At 57.4% G+C, this 16347-nt stretch overlaps 1 protein-coding gene across 1 annotated transcript in view; it reads right to left on the bottom strand.

The window, feature by feature from the left end:
• Positions 1 to 1019: 1019 nt before the first annotated feature.
• The window catches only part of HDAC7 (histone deacetylase 7), a 38106-nt gene continuing 22778 nt past the window's right edge, over positions 1020 to 16347 (bottom strand). Inside the window, 22 exon segments of the mRNA XM_031650174.1 lie at positions 1020 to 2167; positions 2360 to 2498; positions 3654 to 3738; positions 4019 to 4152; positions 4992 to 5110; positions 6238 to 6335; positions 6572 to 6691; positions 7788 to 7875; positions 8050 to 8105; positions 8340 to 8447; positions 9761 to 9810; positions 10087 to 10207; positions 10373 to 10519; positions 10664 to 10848; positions 11857 to 12061; positions 13312 to 13413; positions 13948 to 14144; positions 14351 to 14531; positions 14670 to 14780; positions 14971 to 15062; positions 15797 to 15922; positions 16167 to 16282. Of these exon segments, the coding sequence (XP_031506034.1) occupies positions 2122 to 2167; positions 2360 to 2498; positions 3654 to 3738; positions 4019 to 4152; positions 4992 to 5110; positions 6238 to 6335; positions 6572 to 6691; positions 7788 to 7875; positions 8050 to 8105; positions 8340 to 8447; positions 9761 to 9810; positions 10087 to 10207; positions 10373 to 10519; positions 10664 to 10848; positions 11857 to 12061; positions 13312 to 13413; positions 13948 to 14144; positions 14351 to 14531; positions 14670 to 14780; positions 14971 to 15062; positions 15797 to 15922; positions 16167 to 16282 (2626 nt within the window). The 3' untranslated portion in view covers positions 1020 to 2121.

The raw sequence follows: 16347 nt of genomic DNA on the forward strand, positions 1-16347 counted from the left end.
TGGGAATCTTGTGGGGACAGGTGGACTTTGGGAGGAGTGGGCAGGGAGGGAGTGGTAGTGGCAGTTCTCGGGCTGTCTGATTAAGCCATTCCCCTAGTTCAATTGTGCCCTGGAGGGCAGGGGACAGGGTCAGTCTCTCTGGGGCTGGAGGCCCTCTTGCCTTGGCCCTCCTGGCATGGGGTAACCACCAGCTCAGCTCTCCTCCTCCAGCTCTCCTCTCTCTAGCACACCTCAGCCAGGGCAAGGATGCCCACGGGCATAGCTGCAGCAACCCCTGTGGGATTTGGTGTCCACACCTGAGAGGCCAGGCCAGATGGGAAAGGGATTAACACCTCTACCCTCACACCCTGCCAGGCTGCTGGGAGCTTGGGCCAGGTCTAAGGTAATGAGGTGCTCCTCTTCCTGCTGGAAAAACCGGGCCAACTCAGAACCACAAAGGCAGGTGCTGCCAGCCTGGCGCCTTCCTCCTCTCTGCTTAGGCTGGGCGAGCTTGTCCAGGCCTGTGCCTCACCCCTTCTCTCTTCTAGGCTCAATGTATGCTTAATCAGGCATGGTGCATCAGAGCAGGAAGGAACCATCAACAGTGTATACTTCTGGAGCCTTCTACTGATAAACAGAGGCCCCAGAAGACTATTTGACTTACCTGAGCTCCCAGCTGGGACTTAAACCCAGGTGTGTCTGAGTCACAACTGTTTGGGGATGCCGTGGTGAGCTGGGGCTGAGCTCTTGTATTCCCACTCCCCCACCCGACCCCCACTTCCACCATATCAGGGCTGGTCTCTGTGGACTCAGCCCAGGGCTGCCCCCTCTTTTTCACCCCAAAGTGGGGCGGCCAGGGATAGCCAGGGTGTGTTCAGAATGGGTTCTTCCTGCAGGGCACGAAGGGCAAAGAGTTAGAGGGGCTGCAGCCCAGACCACCCTGGTCCCTCCTCCGGCACTGACTCAGACCCACACTGTGCCGTGCACCTGTGTGCCCTGCACAGCCACTTGACGGCACACTGCTCACTTCCGGGGGGGCCTTTCAGAGGCACTTTTAAAGCAAATAAAACATTTATTGTTCAGATTTTTTTCCATTTTGTTCCTTTTTACAAAAACATGCATACATACACAGGGTATGGTGGGTCCTAGGAAAGACACACACACCCCACACACGCTCACACACACTCCTCACTCACGCACATGCTCACACACATTTTCCTTCTTGACCCCAGGCCTGGACCCCCAAAAGCCTTGAAGACTTTGCCAGAGCAGCCTCCCCTCCACCATGTCTGTATCTTCTCTCCCACCCCTTCCCCCTCAGCCAGGCTAGTCCTATGTGGGGTGGGAGTCAGAGCTGTGGTGGGGGAGACCCCAGAAACAGAAGGCTCCCCGAGGGGGCAGTGGTCGAGGGGTCCCAGGGGTATGCTGTGCTTCTGGGGGAGATGAAGGGTTTGGCACCATTGGATCAGGAAGCACAGGACTCCCAGAGCACCCATCCGTCGCCAGGAGGTTGATGTAGGGGGCCTCTGGCGAGGGCACAGACCAGATGAGGGCTGCCAGTCTCAGCTGTCAGGGAGCTTCGTCTCAGTGCCCGGTGGTAAGGGGAAGCTTCCAGAGTCATCTGAGGAAGCAGGTAAGAGGGACTCCCCCTGCACTCAGGAATATGGGACCTATTGGCTCCCACTACCCGCCAGCCCCTAGAGCCTAGGAAGGGCCAGCCTGTCTGAGGCCAAGTTCACATTTCTGTGTGGAGCCCGGGGCTGTGTGCAAAGTCTGGGGTTTGCAGAGCCAGGAATAGTGGTTAAGGGTGAGCCCGACGGAGCCAGAGCCAGTCCTCCTCTGTGCAGTCCTGAGGAATGGGGGCCACAGCCAGGGCCCACACTGGAGGGGAGAATGTGTTCTCGAGAGCCCTGTGGGGGTCGCTGCCCAGCTGCCTCCTCTCAGGATCCTCTCCAGTCCCCATTCTAGACCCAGGGATTTTCTCAGGCTCCCTGGGATGACTGTCAAGGCAGGCAGGCTGTTCTCTCATCCCAACTACCTGCCCACAGGATCTCTAAAGACCCAGGAATGGGGGCTACTGCCAGGGGTTAGAAGAGAACCAGGTCCCAAGGGCATGGTGGCCGGGCAGATGGTTCCAGAGCCTTAGAGATTCATAGGTTCTTCCTCCTCCACCAGTTGCTCCGAGGGCCTGCGAGGAGGGACAAGGGTGGGATGCTGGAGCGCCAGGGCTGCAGGAAGGGCCTTAGCTGAGCTTCCTCTCAACCCTGGTCAGGAAGCCTGGGAGGGTTGGGGTGGCTGCATAGGGGACCCGGGGTCTTCAAGCAGGGAGGAATGAAGCGGTGGAGAGGCCGTGGGCCCAGGGCGGGGGGTCTGGCATTACCTGTCTTCAGCCAGGATGCCCACAGAGAGGGATGCCAGTGCGGTCACTGCCTCCACTTCTTCTTTGTCAGCCCCTGGCACTCTAGGCACCCAGGAGTCTGGACAGGAGGCCAGGCGCTGCATGCAGCCCCAGTATTTACCTGGGGTAAGATGCCACGTCAGAAAGGGTTAGAGAAAGCAAGCCCCCCCACACCATGTCCTAGACTGGATATTGAGGTTGGTGTCTCAGGCCCAGGGCCCCGGAGTAGCAGGCCTGTCCTCCACTTGGGGTTGGCTCTCCCACCTGCCCCTCTCCTCACTTCGCTCCCCCTCCCCCACAGCCTGACGGGGTAAGCAGAGTGGGTTCAACATGGCTGTGATGGGGTCCTAGCAGGTGCCCAGCCTTTCTCTCATCCCTTGTGGCTGCAAGGCCACCTCTGACTCATTCCCCCACAGGTGCGGGGCTCCTGAGAGCATCAGGAGGGCCTGCTTGCCTGCAGACAGGGTCTGTGTCACAGTGACCTCCCAGAGCCCCAAGCTCAGGCCTCCCACTTAAATGCAGCCCCCACCAGTGCTCAGCCCAGCACTCAGGAAAGCAGGGCCTGGGACGTGGGAAGAACACGACGTGGGAGAGCTGACCATCACCACGGCCGCTCTGCATGGGTGCCCAGGCCAGAAGAATGCTCCTCCTGCCTGCTGCTGTGAGGAACCATGTCCTGGAACCTGGCTCAGTGTGGGGGTACCCACCGTAAGAGGAATCAGCCATGTCTTTACCATCATGGCTCCTGTACCCAGCCCTTGATATGGGAATCTATTTTATTCATTTTTATCCCTAGTATAGATTATGGGTCTTGACATAAGATGCTCAATAGATATTGAGTTGAAGTTGAAAATTTAAAGTACTTTACAAATGTGGGGGTGATCCTAAGACCCAGCCCCCAAGCCAGCAGAGCTCCTGAGACCCCCGTGGCCAGGACTGAGGGGAGGGATGGGAACCAGGCCTTTTGGCAAACAAGGCCTGAGTGTTGCTGTTCACCTGGCTGTGGTCTAGGACTGTCGCTAGAGATGGAGGCCAGTCCCTACCTTGAGGGGCCACTGTCCGCTGGGCCCTGCTAGGTCCATCGGGAGGGCTCAGAGGACACCCCCTCTCGGGGATGCTCACCATTGCTGCCTGGGTCATTCACAGGAATCTTACTCCAGACCAACAGCAGGTCACCTGGCTGGCACTGGAAGCCCTAGGACTCTGGCCACGGGGGACAGGGTACCACCAAGATCCCTCAGTCTGAGCTCAGCGAGTGTCCCATCGCCACACTTACTGTGCACCCGGATCACGGCCTCCAGAGAGCGGATGGCATTGAGGTTGGGTTTCTGTTTCCAGCCTTCTTCTGAAAGGGGATCCACCTATAGAAAACAGTCCATCAGCCACCAGTCTCAGGGACCCACAGGCCCAGCTCACTCCCACCCCAGGGGCCCCGGCCTGTTAGCCACAAGCACACTCTACCTAGGCCAGGAGACGCTGCCCGGACCTAACTTGGAACAGAGGCTTCCGCTTCGCCTACCTCGTTTCAGGCCTGGCCACTCCCACCCTGTGCCATCCCATCTGCCTGCTCTTTGGGTAGTCCTGGGAGAGCCAGGCTAACCTGCCTGACAGAAACACGGATAGGGGAGGGAGATGGCTCACCTTGTTACCCAGAAGAGCAGCCACACAGGCCTCAGAGGCGTCACAGATGGCTGTGAGGTCATGGCCACCCTCCAAGGCCAGCACCACTGCACCTCCTGCCAGGTTCATCAGTTGCTGCGTCATGTACCCAAAACCTAGAGGTTGGATGGGGAGAAATGGGAGGGGCGGGAGTGGAGAGGTGACCCCGTTCCCTACCCCTGTGGCTTCCCTGCTTGCTTCCTCCCTAATAAAGAATGACTCACATATATCAATCACTATTTCCAAAGTGCTTTCACATTGAATGTCGTGCAAAACCTACTAGTATGCTTCACTCAAGGCTCAGGGAGGTTAAGGGCCTGGGAAAAGGCCCCACAGCTAGTAAGTGGCAGCAAGGTAGGACTTGAACTCGGGTCATTGACTCTAGCCTGTGTCTTTTTCACTGAGCTGCACCCTCTCCTCCTTCTGTCCTGTGGGCCCTGTGGCCCAGCGGGCTGAGTGGGCGCCCTCTAGTCTGAGAGTGCTGCTCCTCTCCCCTTCCTCTGGAGGAGCTGCCAGCCCCCCTGGAATCAACCCAGCTGGGGTGGGGAGTCCCATGGGTGAGCTTCCTGCCTGCTGGAATTAAGTCCCCATGAGTATGACCTGGTCAAGCCCTCTATGGTGAACCAGCCTGGTCCTGAGAAAGGGCCTGGGCTGTGCTCAGATCCCGGGGGCCAGCCGCCATACTCCAGTCCTCAGGCTGAAAGTACTGGGCTGGCCACTGCCACCTTCCCTTTCTGACTTGGGAGTGCCTCCCTACTCCCCGCACCGCCTCCCCACTCCCCGCACCACCTCCCCACTCCCCGCACCGCCTCCCGACTGCCCGCACCGCCTCCCCACTGCCCGCACCGCCTCCCCACTGCCCGCACCGCCTCCCCACTCCCCGCACCGCCTCCCGACTGCCCGCACCGCCTGGCTCTCAGTCCCTATATCTCCCCCTCAGCTGAGGCTCCCTTACATTTGGCAGAAACATGGTAGCCACCCAGTGGGGCCGGGTGACCCTCAGCAGCATCAAATCCAGCAGACACCAGGACTAGGTCTGGAGAGAACTCTCGGGCAATGGGCATCACGACTGTCCTGTGAGATCACAAGAAGTGGTGATCGTCATACTGTGCAGGGTTGCCAGGGGCGGTTCTGCCAACGTTGCAGTGGGGCACCCTGTTCTTAGGCCTCCAAGGCTCCCAATGCCCCAGCACAACTGGCAGATTTCTCTGACCTCCTTGATCTTGGCTGGCCACCCATGTCCCTGGCACACACACCCTGGACTCAGCCCCCTAGGGGACTTAACTAGCAAGAGGCAGAAAAGAGCCAAGGATGGGGCACCAGAGGGAATGAAAGAGGAGTGTGTGTGACCATGTGTGTGTGCACGTGTGTGTGCATGGAAGCATCTGTGGGGTGCAGTGGCCTGAGCCACAGGGAAAGGGTAATCTCATGGCCTTGCGGAGATGGACTCTGGTCATGAAGCTTCAGGGACTAGAAATGCTCAGTCCTTTGGACTGAGTTGACCACACCTAGCTACTCACTACTTGAGAGGTGAGTGGGGACAACTAGGTCCTCTGAGGTCCTGGGCCACCTGGCTACATTCTCTCCATCCTCTCCCTCTTCCAGCCCTCCCCCACAACTGCCTCCCTCTACCCTGATCCAACTCTGGGGTCTGCTTGGGTGTTCTTCATAGCCCTGGGCTCTGAGAAGACTCCAAGAACTCCAGCCCAGGGCTCTCATAGAATTAGCTGTCATGGAGATAACTCCAGAAAAGTGTTGGAAGATCCATTTCCAGAATTCTCTTTTCCCAAATGGAGTGCAGGGACCCCTCTTCCAGAATGACTTTTTTTAAAGTTACTCCCCCAATATGGACATTATCTGCTTTCTCCCTTTCTCCACAATTTAAATTTCTGCTCTTCTGCTGAAAGCCCACCTCCTGCAGGCAGCCTTCTCTGACTAAATGTGCCAGCTCTGCTCACTCCACTGCCCATCTGCCAGCAATCAGTTTGACATGGGCTCTTGGTAATGTATGCCTTTGCAAAGCACGCTTTGACTTTTGCGTTCTTCTCTCTGTGTGTCCTATTCTCACTAGTGTTCACCTACAATGTCTAGGAACTGGTGGGGACAGGCTGACAATCCAACTGATCACCTCCACCCTGGTGCTCTTGGGAGAACGGACAGGAGAGAGTGGCCTTGCCCCTCTGGGCCCCCAGAGGACATACCTGAAAGCAGCCAGGTACTCAGGATCCCCCATGGGGGGATCCAGACCTCCAGTCCAGGCCACATTGACATTGAAGCCCTCACCGCTGCCAGCCCCTACCTGGAAAGCAGGAGGCAAGAGAGACATGAGGACAGCAGAGTCCCAGAAGGGGACCACCAGCTTGTTAGAGCTGCCACCCCAGCTCATCCAGCCTCCTCATTTCCAGATAGGGAAGTTGAGGCTCAGAGAGGCTCAGCAGTCTACCCAGGATCACACAGCTCATCACGACAGAGGCAGAGTAAGTGCCAGGAGGCGAGTCAATGAAGCTGGAGGATGTGGCCCTGACATGCGGTTACCTCATCCACAGCCCCACTCCCCGGGAAGAAGTTGCCATCGTCATGGCGATGCAGGGAGATGTAGAGCACACTGGGGTCTTGGTAGAAGGTTTGCTGGGTGCCGTTGCCATGGTGCACGTCCTGTGTAGGGAGATGGGCAGTGATTAGGGAAGGCAGAGAGACAGAGACCAGGACAGGTTAGAAGGGTTTCAAGGTCAGTGGCCATTCTGAGGTCAGGACCCCAGACTGGGGATCAGGAACCTGGGGTTCCTAGAGCCACATGGTTGAGTGGCCCCACGTAATCCACTGCCCAGCTCTGAACCTCGGCCTCTCTGTGCTGGACAGGGCTGGCTGTAATATAAGATCCTGAAGGAGAGGAGGTGTCCCAATCTCAGGCCAGCCCACCTGAGAGAGTAACTGTGTGGACATGGGGTTAGTGGCAAGGAGAGGGAAAGGTTCAGGGTTACACACATCAGGAACCACTCTGTCTTGCATAAAGTCATGAAGTTATGAGGCGATCAGAAACCAAGCTCGGTTACAGAGTGGCAGGTACACGAGGCCCAGCCCCATCCCTCTTAGGGAAAGCTGGGCCCTACACTTGACTCACAGGACCATGCGGGGACTCAACTGTGCAAAGGTCCTCCACCGTTCTCAACATCTGCTTAGAAATGTCTCTTTCACAGCTGTCAGTGCAGAAGGGACATAGCTTAGCAGTTAAATGCAAGCACTCTAGAGCTAACCGGGCTGGGTTCAAATCCATCTCACAACTTACGAATGACTGTGTGTGTTACTTAATCTCTCTGTGCTCACTTTCATCTGTAAAGTGGGTTATAGTCAGGATTAAATCTATCATGTGTAAAACCATCAGTGTCTGGATGTGATTAGTGGTGTACTGATGTTATCTGCTATTATTCTTATCATCACTACCTGTACAGGAAATGCAGAAGTTACTAGATCTGCCAAAAGAAGCCAATAGAGGTCAAAAGACAACACTCAAATGACAGCTCCTACCCATTGCGGGGGTTTGCGATGGCTGAATGCGTTCCCACACACCATCCCCTCTAGGCCTCCCAACTGTGATGTGGGTGTTATCTTCACTCAAGTTTTACACAAGGGGAAACTGAGGCTCAGAGAGGCTACTGCAGAACGAAGACATGAAGCCACATCTCTTAACTTCAGGCTCAGGGCCTTTCCCCCAGGGCTCTCGAATCAGAGGGTGCTACGAACAGGCACCTACCCAGTCTACAATGAGGATCTTGCTAGCTTTGCTCTGCTGTTGCAGCTGCCGGCAGGCGATGGCCACTGAGTTGAAGAAGCAGAAGCCCCTGGAAGGAGAGACAGTTCCTGCCAGCCCATTCTCCCCACATGCCCTCACCTCCCCAGGCCCCTGGGTTGGCCCAGCCTGAGCAAGCTCAGGGAATAAGAAAGAATGTCCCTAAAGGAAGTTCCTGGGGGCTTGCCCCCCACCTCATCCCACCCAGGTCTTCCCCTAGCCTTACATGGCTGTTGAATGATCTGCATGGTGTCCTGGGGGCCGCACCACAGCGAAACCATTCTGGAAAAAGGAAGAATGCTTGTCAATCAACAGACAGCTCTCTCCCACAGCTGCATGAACGTACCCCAACAGTTTAAATCTCAACCTGGTCCCCAGAGCCCTCAATTTCCCCTCGAAAACCCTGTGGCAATTTCTAAGATGAACGCAATGCCTGGGGTTCTGGGCCTGGATTCCGCACTACCCCACTCTGCTGCCTCCTTTGTGGTGTGTTCACCTTCAGCCCAAACCTCCTACCTTCAGCTCACGAGAAGCCACTTTGAAGGCGAGGTCAGTGACACTGCCAGCGGCCCAGCGGGCTGCATTGGAGGAATGCAGCTCATTCCAGATGGTGTCAGTGTCCACCTGCGGGAGCCAGAGTCAGGGCCCGCATCATCCAAGGCTTCACACAGGAGCCAGGGCCCAAGGGGGCGGTCCCCACCCCACGGCCAGGACCCCAGGGGCAGGGAGCTGGGCAGACAGCGCTGCCTCCCCAGTGCCCCACCGCCCAAAGGCAAGGCCTCCTGTGTCCCCCAATCCCAGCATGACTTTTTCCCAGCTTAAGTCCCAGCACCAGCCCATTATCTGGCCAGCACTCTGCTGGCAGCATCACGCCTGCCTCCCCGGTCAGGGGAGGGGGCATGGCGTTACCTGGGCGGGACTTGGGGTTTGGGCCGGGAGGGGGTTTTAAGCCCCAGCTGACTCTGCTCAGGCCCTGCGGGACGGTCGGAGCTGGAGGGGCCGTCTGCACCACTGTCTTCCACTCAGGGCCCCTAGCCCAGGCTGGGAGGCCCCCCAAACCCAGTCCCTGGGCCTCAAGGCTAGGGAGGGGCCGGGGGGCATGATGGGGAGATGGGAAGGGCGAGGCAGACCAAGAGAGGCGAGGAAGGCAGAGAGAGTCGCAAGAGGCTGGAGAAAGAGAGAGAGAGGGAAAGACAGAGAGGGAGAGGAGGGAGGAGAAAACAGAAGCAACAACAGTTGGAAAAACCAGAAAGTGGCAAGAAATGGGAAGTTGTGAATAGGGCACTGACTGCCTCCCAAAGTCCCCCACCAGCTACAGCTCCCACTTTCCCTCCAGAATGAGGCCTCTGTCCCCTGCCTCTACACACCTTGCTTGAGAAACTACTGCAGAGATAGTGTTAGGCGAGGAGAGCTGAGCCAGAGGGGGCGGGAAGCTCCCTTCACAAAGGGGTGAGGACTGAGGAAGCAAAGCTCGTGAGTTTGGGGCTGTGTCCCGGAGTAGGGAAGTGCTGGGATCGCCAAGGACACTGGAAGCACCACCATGACGACACCAGGCAGCCCAAGGTCTGGGGACCAGGCTGAGGTACCCCACTTCAGAGCAGACAGAGCAGCCTGGTGCCAGTGCCCAATCATGGGGGTCTCTGAAGGGAGAGACGATCCTAAGCCCCAGCCTTGGCCCTGCTCCTGAAACCTCACTCAACCTCTACCAGACACCTTCTAGGGCTAGGCGGCTGGGCTCGTGATTCGGGACACTGTATCAGAGACACTTCGTCTCAAAAGGAGCTTCCTCACAGAGGGCACCTCAGGAAGTCCCTGGCCCACCCTGTCTGGCAGAACCATAACAAGCAGAGGTTCTGCAGGGGTTGGGCCTGGGAGAACCACAGGGAGGAGAGCTGAGAGCCCTGGCAATGCCCCCTGAGACCCTTGTGCACACTTACCCCAACCCCACCACAGGGCAGCATCACAAACATCCGCTGTGCCAGGAGCCCTGCGAGGAGAGGCCCAGCCCACATCAGCGTGAATACTCTCAGCCTTTGGCCCAATAGGGAGCAGGGAACCCAGATAGCAGGGCTGGGGTGAGCATTGGGGAGTAGAAATATGGAAGGGAGAGGTATGTAGGTCATGAGGGCCTGCCGCAGCAAGCTGGAGTAGGGACGTCCAGGGCGTGGGAGGAGGCCGGCCAGGCGGGCAGAGCCAAGACAGGAGTGCATGGGAGCTGAGTGAGGTGAGTGGGCACAGGGAGACAGGGCCACTAGGCCCTTACCTGCCAGCTTCCCGTTGTCCAGTTTGAGGCGGCTGAGCTGGCTGGAGTCAGGAGGCAGCACGTGTCAGCCAGAGTGGACCGACTGCAGCTCCTCCAGGGAGGCCTTCCGGCCTCGGAGACACTGAACAGGGGACCACAGAGCTCTGAGCCCATGCTCGCCCCTTCCCTCCCATCACCACCAGCCCATGTGCCCCTCATCTCTCATGGGCCCCAGGGCCCCCCACCCCTTCCCTCCCATGACTCCTCCCTCCACCCATTCTCTCCTGCTCCCAGCGCACCTCCTCACCTCACACTGGTTCGGAGAATTGGCCTGCAGCCGGACCCGATGCTCTGATGCGGGGCCGGCATGCTCTGTGCCTGTTGCTGTCGACGAGGAGCACTGGTGCTTCAGCATGACCGAATATAGATCACCTGCATAAGCAATGGATGCAACCTGTGGACCCACCATGGCCTTGCCAGAGAAATGCTAGCACCGCCACAGCAGGAACCCACACGGAGCCGGGCAGGCACACACCCCTCACACCCACACAGGCCTGCATTTCATCCTGCCCCCTGCCCCAGCCCCAGCCCCTCACACCTGTCCACACACGCCCCGACACTTGCCCAGGTGGCAGCAGCCAACACACCGACACAGCTCCAGCCAACACGGCTGCCACAGAGCCATGGCCTTCCCACATGCGGAGACAACTGCTGGGTGGCCCAGCACTCGAGGGCCCAGCATCAGGCACTCAAGTGCCTCAGAGCAAAGCATGAAGTCGAGGTCTAATGTACAGCGTCTCACATGGGTGTCATGAACCCAGAGAGGTTACCAAGGGGTGTTGGGAGGGGAAAGAATTCCTAGGAAACCCCAAAACCCGGAGCTAAGAAGCCCACAATGACACTGGACCGCAGGATAAGACAAACTTGCTCGAGAAGTGACTATTTCCAGTCTGACCCGTGGGAGGTCTTCTTTAGAGGAGGGTCATCCTGTGCATTGGCGGGTGGGAGGGTCAATTTCTGTGCGCCTAGGACAACAACGACTCTCATAATGCTCTACACCATGTGACCCAGGAATGCTACTCCTTACAGTGAGCCTTGGGAAATAATCCCAAGTAATGAGGAAAGATTTATGCATAAGGAAATTCAAATAAACTGTAATCTAAATGTCTAACTGATAAGGAATCCCTCAGTAAAAATGAAATGTAATGATGAAATAATATGAGACTCCCTCGGTTTTAAAGACTAATTATGCCAAGAAGCATCCATAATATGTTAACTAAGTAGGATACAAAAAACGTAGTTCATGTGTTCATGGCATCTGTACATGTATTATATGGCCAGAACAAAGCCTGGACTTAAAAATACAGCAGAATTTCAGGAGGCTGCTACTTCTGGGTGGTGGGATACTGGTTGATGATTTTTCTTTCTTCTTAGGTTTTTCTGTACTCTTCAAATCTAAAGTACTTGCTCTTTTACAAGCAGAGCAAAACAGTCATAAATACTACTTTCAAAAGGTCTGAGAGCATTGGCAGGAGACTGGAATTCTTTATCCTGGGCTGATTCATTTGCTATTTGACCATAGGCTTTGTCAATACCTTAGATTTCCTGAGCCTTGGTCCTCAGCCAAATGCAATAACCAGCTGGTTCCATGTGCTCCATGGTACTCAAGGTGGCCTAACAAGGCTAAGCCTGTGGCTCCCAAAAACCCCAAGTGACACCACGACAATCCACATGGATTTCCATGCAGCCGAGCTCCCCTCTCTCCACCTGCCACCTCCTCCTTGGTCTCACCTGTGGTGAAGGGCAGGGTCCTGGCAGGGGTCTCTGAGCTGGAGAGGACTCGGCCTGGCTGGCAGGTTCTGGGCTGGACAGTGAGGCAGGTATGCTGGGGAAGACTGGAGCCTCGACAGAGGCCGGCCCTGAGCCAGAGAGCACAGTGTCCCCGTGCTGCCCGGGGAGCCACCAGCCAGTCGCCAAGCTGTTCCCAGAGCAACACCTAGGGAAAGATGAGGCCTTGGTCTCCAGTGCCTCAGGTCCTGCTCCCTCTACTTCTGCCTGAGGTCTCTGGAACTGCTAAGCAGGCCCCTTTCTCAGAGAGATTCCATGATAAACCTAGACCTGCTGTCCAGTGGGGCTCTGGCCTTGACTCTTAAGCCCCTGACCCCCTGCAGCCCCTGAAAGGTTACACCCCAGACTGACCACTCATTCCATCAGAGCTCCCCGGGCCTTGGGACTCCAAAGCCAGGAACCAGGGAGGGGCGCTTGATCTTAAGTGCTGACCAGGATGTCCCTCGCCTCCTGACTGTGTAACTGCTCAAGAACATGTATGTGGCCTGTCATCATGTGTTATGGACGAATTATGTTCCCTACCCTCAAATTTATATGTTGAAGTCCCAACCCCCAGTACCTCTAAACATGACCTTATTCAGAGATAGGTCTACAAACAGAAGTAATCAAATTAAAACGAGGTCGTTAGGGTGGGCCTTTAACCCAGTATGACTGTCGTCCTTACAGGGGAAGAGGAAATCTGGACACACACAATACGAGGGAAACCACATGAAGCCACAGGAAGAAGATGACCATCCACGAGCCAAGGGAGAGAGAGACCTGGAACAGCCCCTGCGCCACACTCAGCCACCAGAAGGAACCAACTCACCAACACCTCGACCAACTTCCAGCCTCCAGAACTGTGAGAAGGTAAATGCCTCATGTTTAAGGCACCCAGCCTATAGCACATCCCAACAGCTCTATAAGCTAATGCACTGGGTCTTGATTCTACAGTGACAGCATTCTGCTGGACATGCTGGAGCCTGGCTCCATTCCACCCTGGCCTTAGCCACCTTCTGGAAAGAGGGAGACACGCCTAGGCAGTGTGTGTGCCTCCAGGAAAGGCCAGACTCCCTGCTGGAAAAGGACCTGCTTCACCTGGGACTGGCAAGCTGTTGTGTGTGTGTATATGGGTGTGTGAGTGTGCGTGTGTGTGTGTGTGTAAAGGGCCACACCTTTGGTGTGGATCCAGCACCCAGGATCTTATAGGGCAAAACTAAGTGGGTCCTAGAGCTGCCTCTTGCACTAATGTCGTATCTCTCTCCCTTCCCATCTTATGCCAGGCTCTTGTTTCTGAGGACACTTTCTGAGGGGCAGGTGGGACTGCTATACCTGGGGTGCTGAGAGGAGCAGGGCCTCTTGGTCTTCAGGCTGCCCATGGCTCAGCTCCCTGTGCTCCAGGCCATCAAGGCTTCACACCTGGCCTCGGTCCCCCACCATCTGTCTCCAGGTCTTCAGCCAAGGTATCTGATACGCAGCCGGGCCACCTGCCGGCTTGACCTCTGGAGGGGAGACCCCTGGCTGAGAAGCCATGGTGGAGCCGAGGGGCATGGGTGGGAGGTGCGCTTGGCCAGGCAGCAATCATAAATTTTTTTTTTTTTTTTTTTTTTGAGACAGAGTCTCAGCTTCTGTCACCCAGGCTGGAGTGCTGTGGCCGGGTCTCAGCTCACTGTAGCTCTGCCTCCCCGGTTCCCGCCCCATTCTCCTGCCTCAGCCTCCCCGAGTAGCTGGGACTACAGGCGCCACCTCAGCCCCGGCTAGTTTTTTGTATTTTTTAGAGACGGGTTTCTGTTAGCTAGGATGGTCTCATCTCCTGACTCCGGGATCCACCCGCCTCTCGCCTCCCAAAGTGCTGGGATTACAGGCTTGAGCCACCGCCCGGCCAGCAATCATCTTGCTAGGACTCCAGCTGCCACACAACTCTGGGCTCCCAGAAGTCACATCCCCTTCTTTTGTCCTCCAGGTCCCTGCCCTTTCTAAGCACCCCTCTTCTTTCAGCCCCTAAGGTCCCAGTTCAGCACCCCCTCAACACCTCCACTACCCAATTCCTCTCACCTTGATCACCTGGACGTGAGTTTTGAGTTGCTCCAGGCGGGGCTGCATGGGGCCCGGCGGTGGGGGAGCGGTGGCACTGGGGGGCAGGGGCTCTGAGCGAGTCCGGCTCAGTGGCCAGTGGAGACCTGACCCGGAGAGCCGCTCGGTGGTCATTAAGGACTGGGCAAAGTGGAAGGGCAAGGGCCCAAGCCCGGGCACTGGAAAGAATCGGGGGGTGGAATAAGGAGGGAACCACAGGGAGCAATGGAAGGAAGTGAGGGTATAGGGTGGGGAGTCAGGGTGCAGCAGGGTGATGCGCAGGACAGGGGGACAGAGATGGGGAGGAAGGATGGGCCCATCCTAAGCTTGGCCCTTAGCAGGATGCAGGGACCCAGCCCCTGACCTAGAGAAGCAGCAGACTCACCAGTCAGCAGCGGGGCATGAGAGCCTGAGGGGTCCAGGAGGAGAATGGGCTGCAGGCGAGAGGGCAAAGTGCCCCCAGCCTCGGGCTCCAGGCCATGGGGCAGGAAGAGGGGAGTGTGGGGGCTCCCCAGGATCGGCCCCCGAGGGCCCAGAGTCGGATGGGTCCTGCGGTCACTGTCAGCCTGGGGGAGAGGCGGGAGAAGTCATGGGGGAGAAGATTCCAGCAGAGAACAATGAAGGTGTTGGGGTGAGGCAGCAGGAAAAGGGAGTGAAAGAAGCTGGGGGGGCTTGGAGTGGGGGTGGGCACCCCAGCCACTCACCCTGGCAGGGGCGGGCAGCCCCAGCGTGATTGCGGGCAGCAAGGACACTGTCGGCAAGGCGAACGGGGCCAGAGAAGTCTCCTGCAGCCGCAGCCGCTGGCCCAAGAGCGCCTGCCATAGGGAGCAGGGCGAGGGTCACCGGTCCCAGACCTCTACCCCAGCGCACCTTCCCCAGAACACCCAGGAGGCTCTGGCAGGGGCTGCCCAGACCCTGCAGCCCCAGCCCGGGTAGGGCCGCTTGCTGGAAGAAGACTGAGCCTCAGAACTGCCCCAGGAGAGCCCAGTCTCGGCAAGGCCTTACCTCCGAGCCCAGGATGGGATTGGGGCCGTGCTCGCTGTCATTGGGGGAGCTGCACCCTGACGCAGGCGTGCTGCTACTACTTGGGGAGGAGTCTGAGGGTTGGGGAGAGAGGGAAGTGCAGTCAGAGGCCAGGGTGGGCAGGAGGGCACAGCCAGGCCACCTGGTGCAGGAGACCCAGGAGCAGCCCCTTCCTTAACGGGCACCTTTGCTTCCTGCTTTCCCTTTTTTTCTTTTTTCTTTTTTTTTTTTTGAGACGGAGTCTTGCTCTGTTTCCCAGGCTGGAGTGCAATGGCACGATCTCGGCTCACTGCAACCTCCACCTCTTGGGTTCAAGCGATTCTCCTGGCTCAGCCTCCCAAGTAGCTGAGACTACAGGCATGCACCACCATGCCCGGCTAATTTTTGTATTGTTAGTAGAGACAGGGTTTCACCATGTTGGCCAGGTTGGTCTCAAACTCCTAACCTCAGGTAATCAACCTGCCTCGGCCTCCCAAAGTGCTGGGATTATAGGCTTGAGCCACCGCGCCTCGCCTCCTGCTTTCTTCCCATAAGAGCAGGAAGAAGGCAGGCCACCTTTGGCCTACAGAACCTCTGCACAATTTTTTGAAGGGTGTCCCCTTTTCTGGGAGATGTCACCTTAGCTAATAGAGCAGGGACTGGGTTTCAGCCCCAACTCCCGTGCTTCGGCAAGTATGTGGGACACCCCCCATACAACCAGGCATGGCAGTCCTAAGGAGGGGACCCCTGTCTAGGTGGGGCCTGACCCAAAGGGACAAGACCAGCCAGGTTTGAGGATGGCAACTGCATCCGCTCAGCCGGCCCTCACCTCCAAGGGTCTCTGCAGGCCGCCGCCGGAGGCTGGGGGGCGCACTTTCCTTTCGGAGCAGTGGATTCTTCCTCCGCTCCAGGGACTTCTTGGGCTTATAGCGCAGCTTCAGGTTGGGCTCAGAGACTGCAGGGAGCACCAGCAGTCAGGCCCCCCCAACCCTTCTTTTTTCCACCCTTTAGTCCCTCAGTCCCAGTCATCTCTATCAGTCAAGGAAAGAGAAGGCAGAACCAGAACGAAGATCCTAGCCTACCGACGATCCCCTGGCCTGGCCCAGTCCAGCCCGCCCACCCCTGCACCCTCCTCCCCTACGTCCAAGGCCCTTCCCCCTTCCTTTGCCTGAAAGGTCCCACCTGTTTGTCCAGCTCACCTGTCTTGCGCAGAGGGAAGTGCTCTGGGGGGTCACTGGGCAGGCTGGGAACAGGAGGCAAAAAGCTGCTGAGCATGGAGCGGGCGGCTCCTTCCGTCTCCAGGGGCTCCAGGGTTCTACAGAATGAGTGCCAAGGCTGCTTCAGAGGGGTGGGGACACTGCACGGGCACCGCCCTGAGCA

This window comes from Papio anubis, chromosome 9 (assembly GCF_008728515.1).
Source record: "Papio anubis isolate 15944 chromosome 9, Panubis1.0, whole genome shotgun sequence".
In the NCBI taxonomy this organism is placed as follows: Eukaryota; Metazoa; Chordata; class Mammalia; order Primates; family Cercopithecidae; genus Papio; species Papio anubis.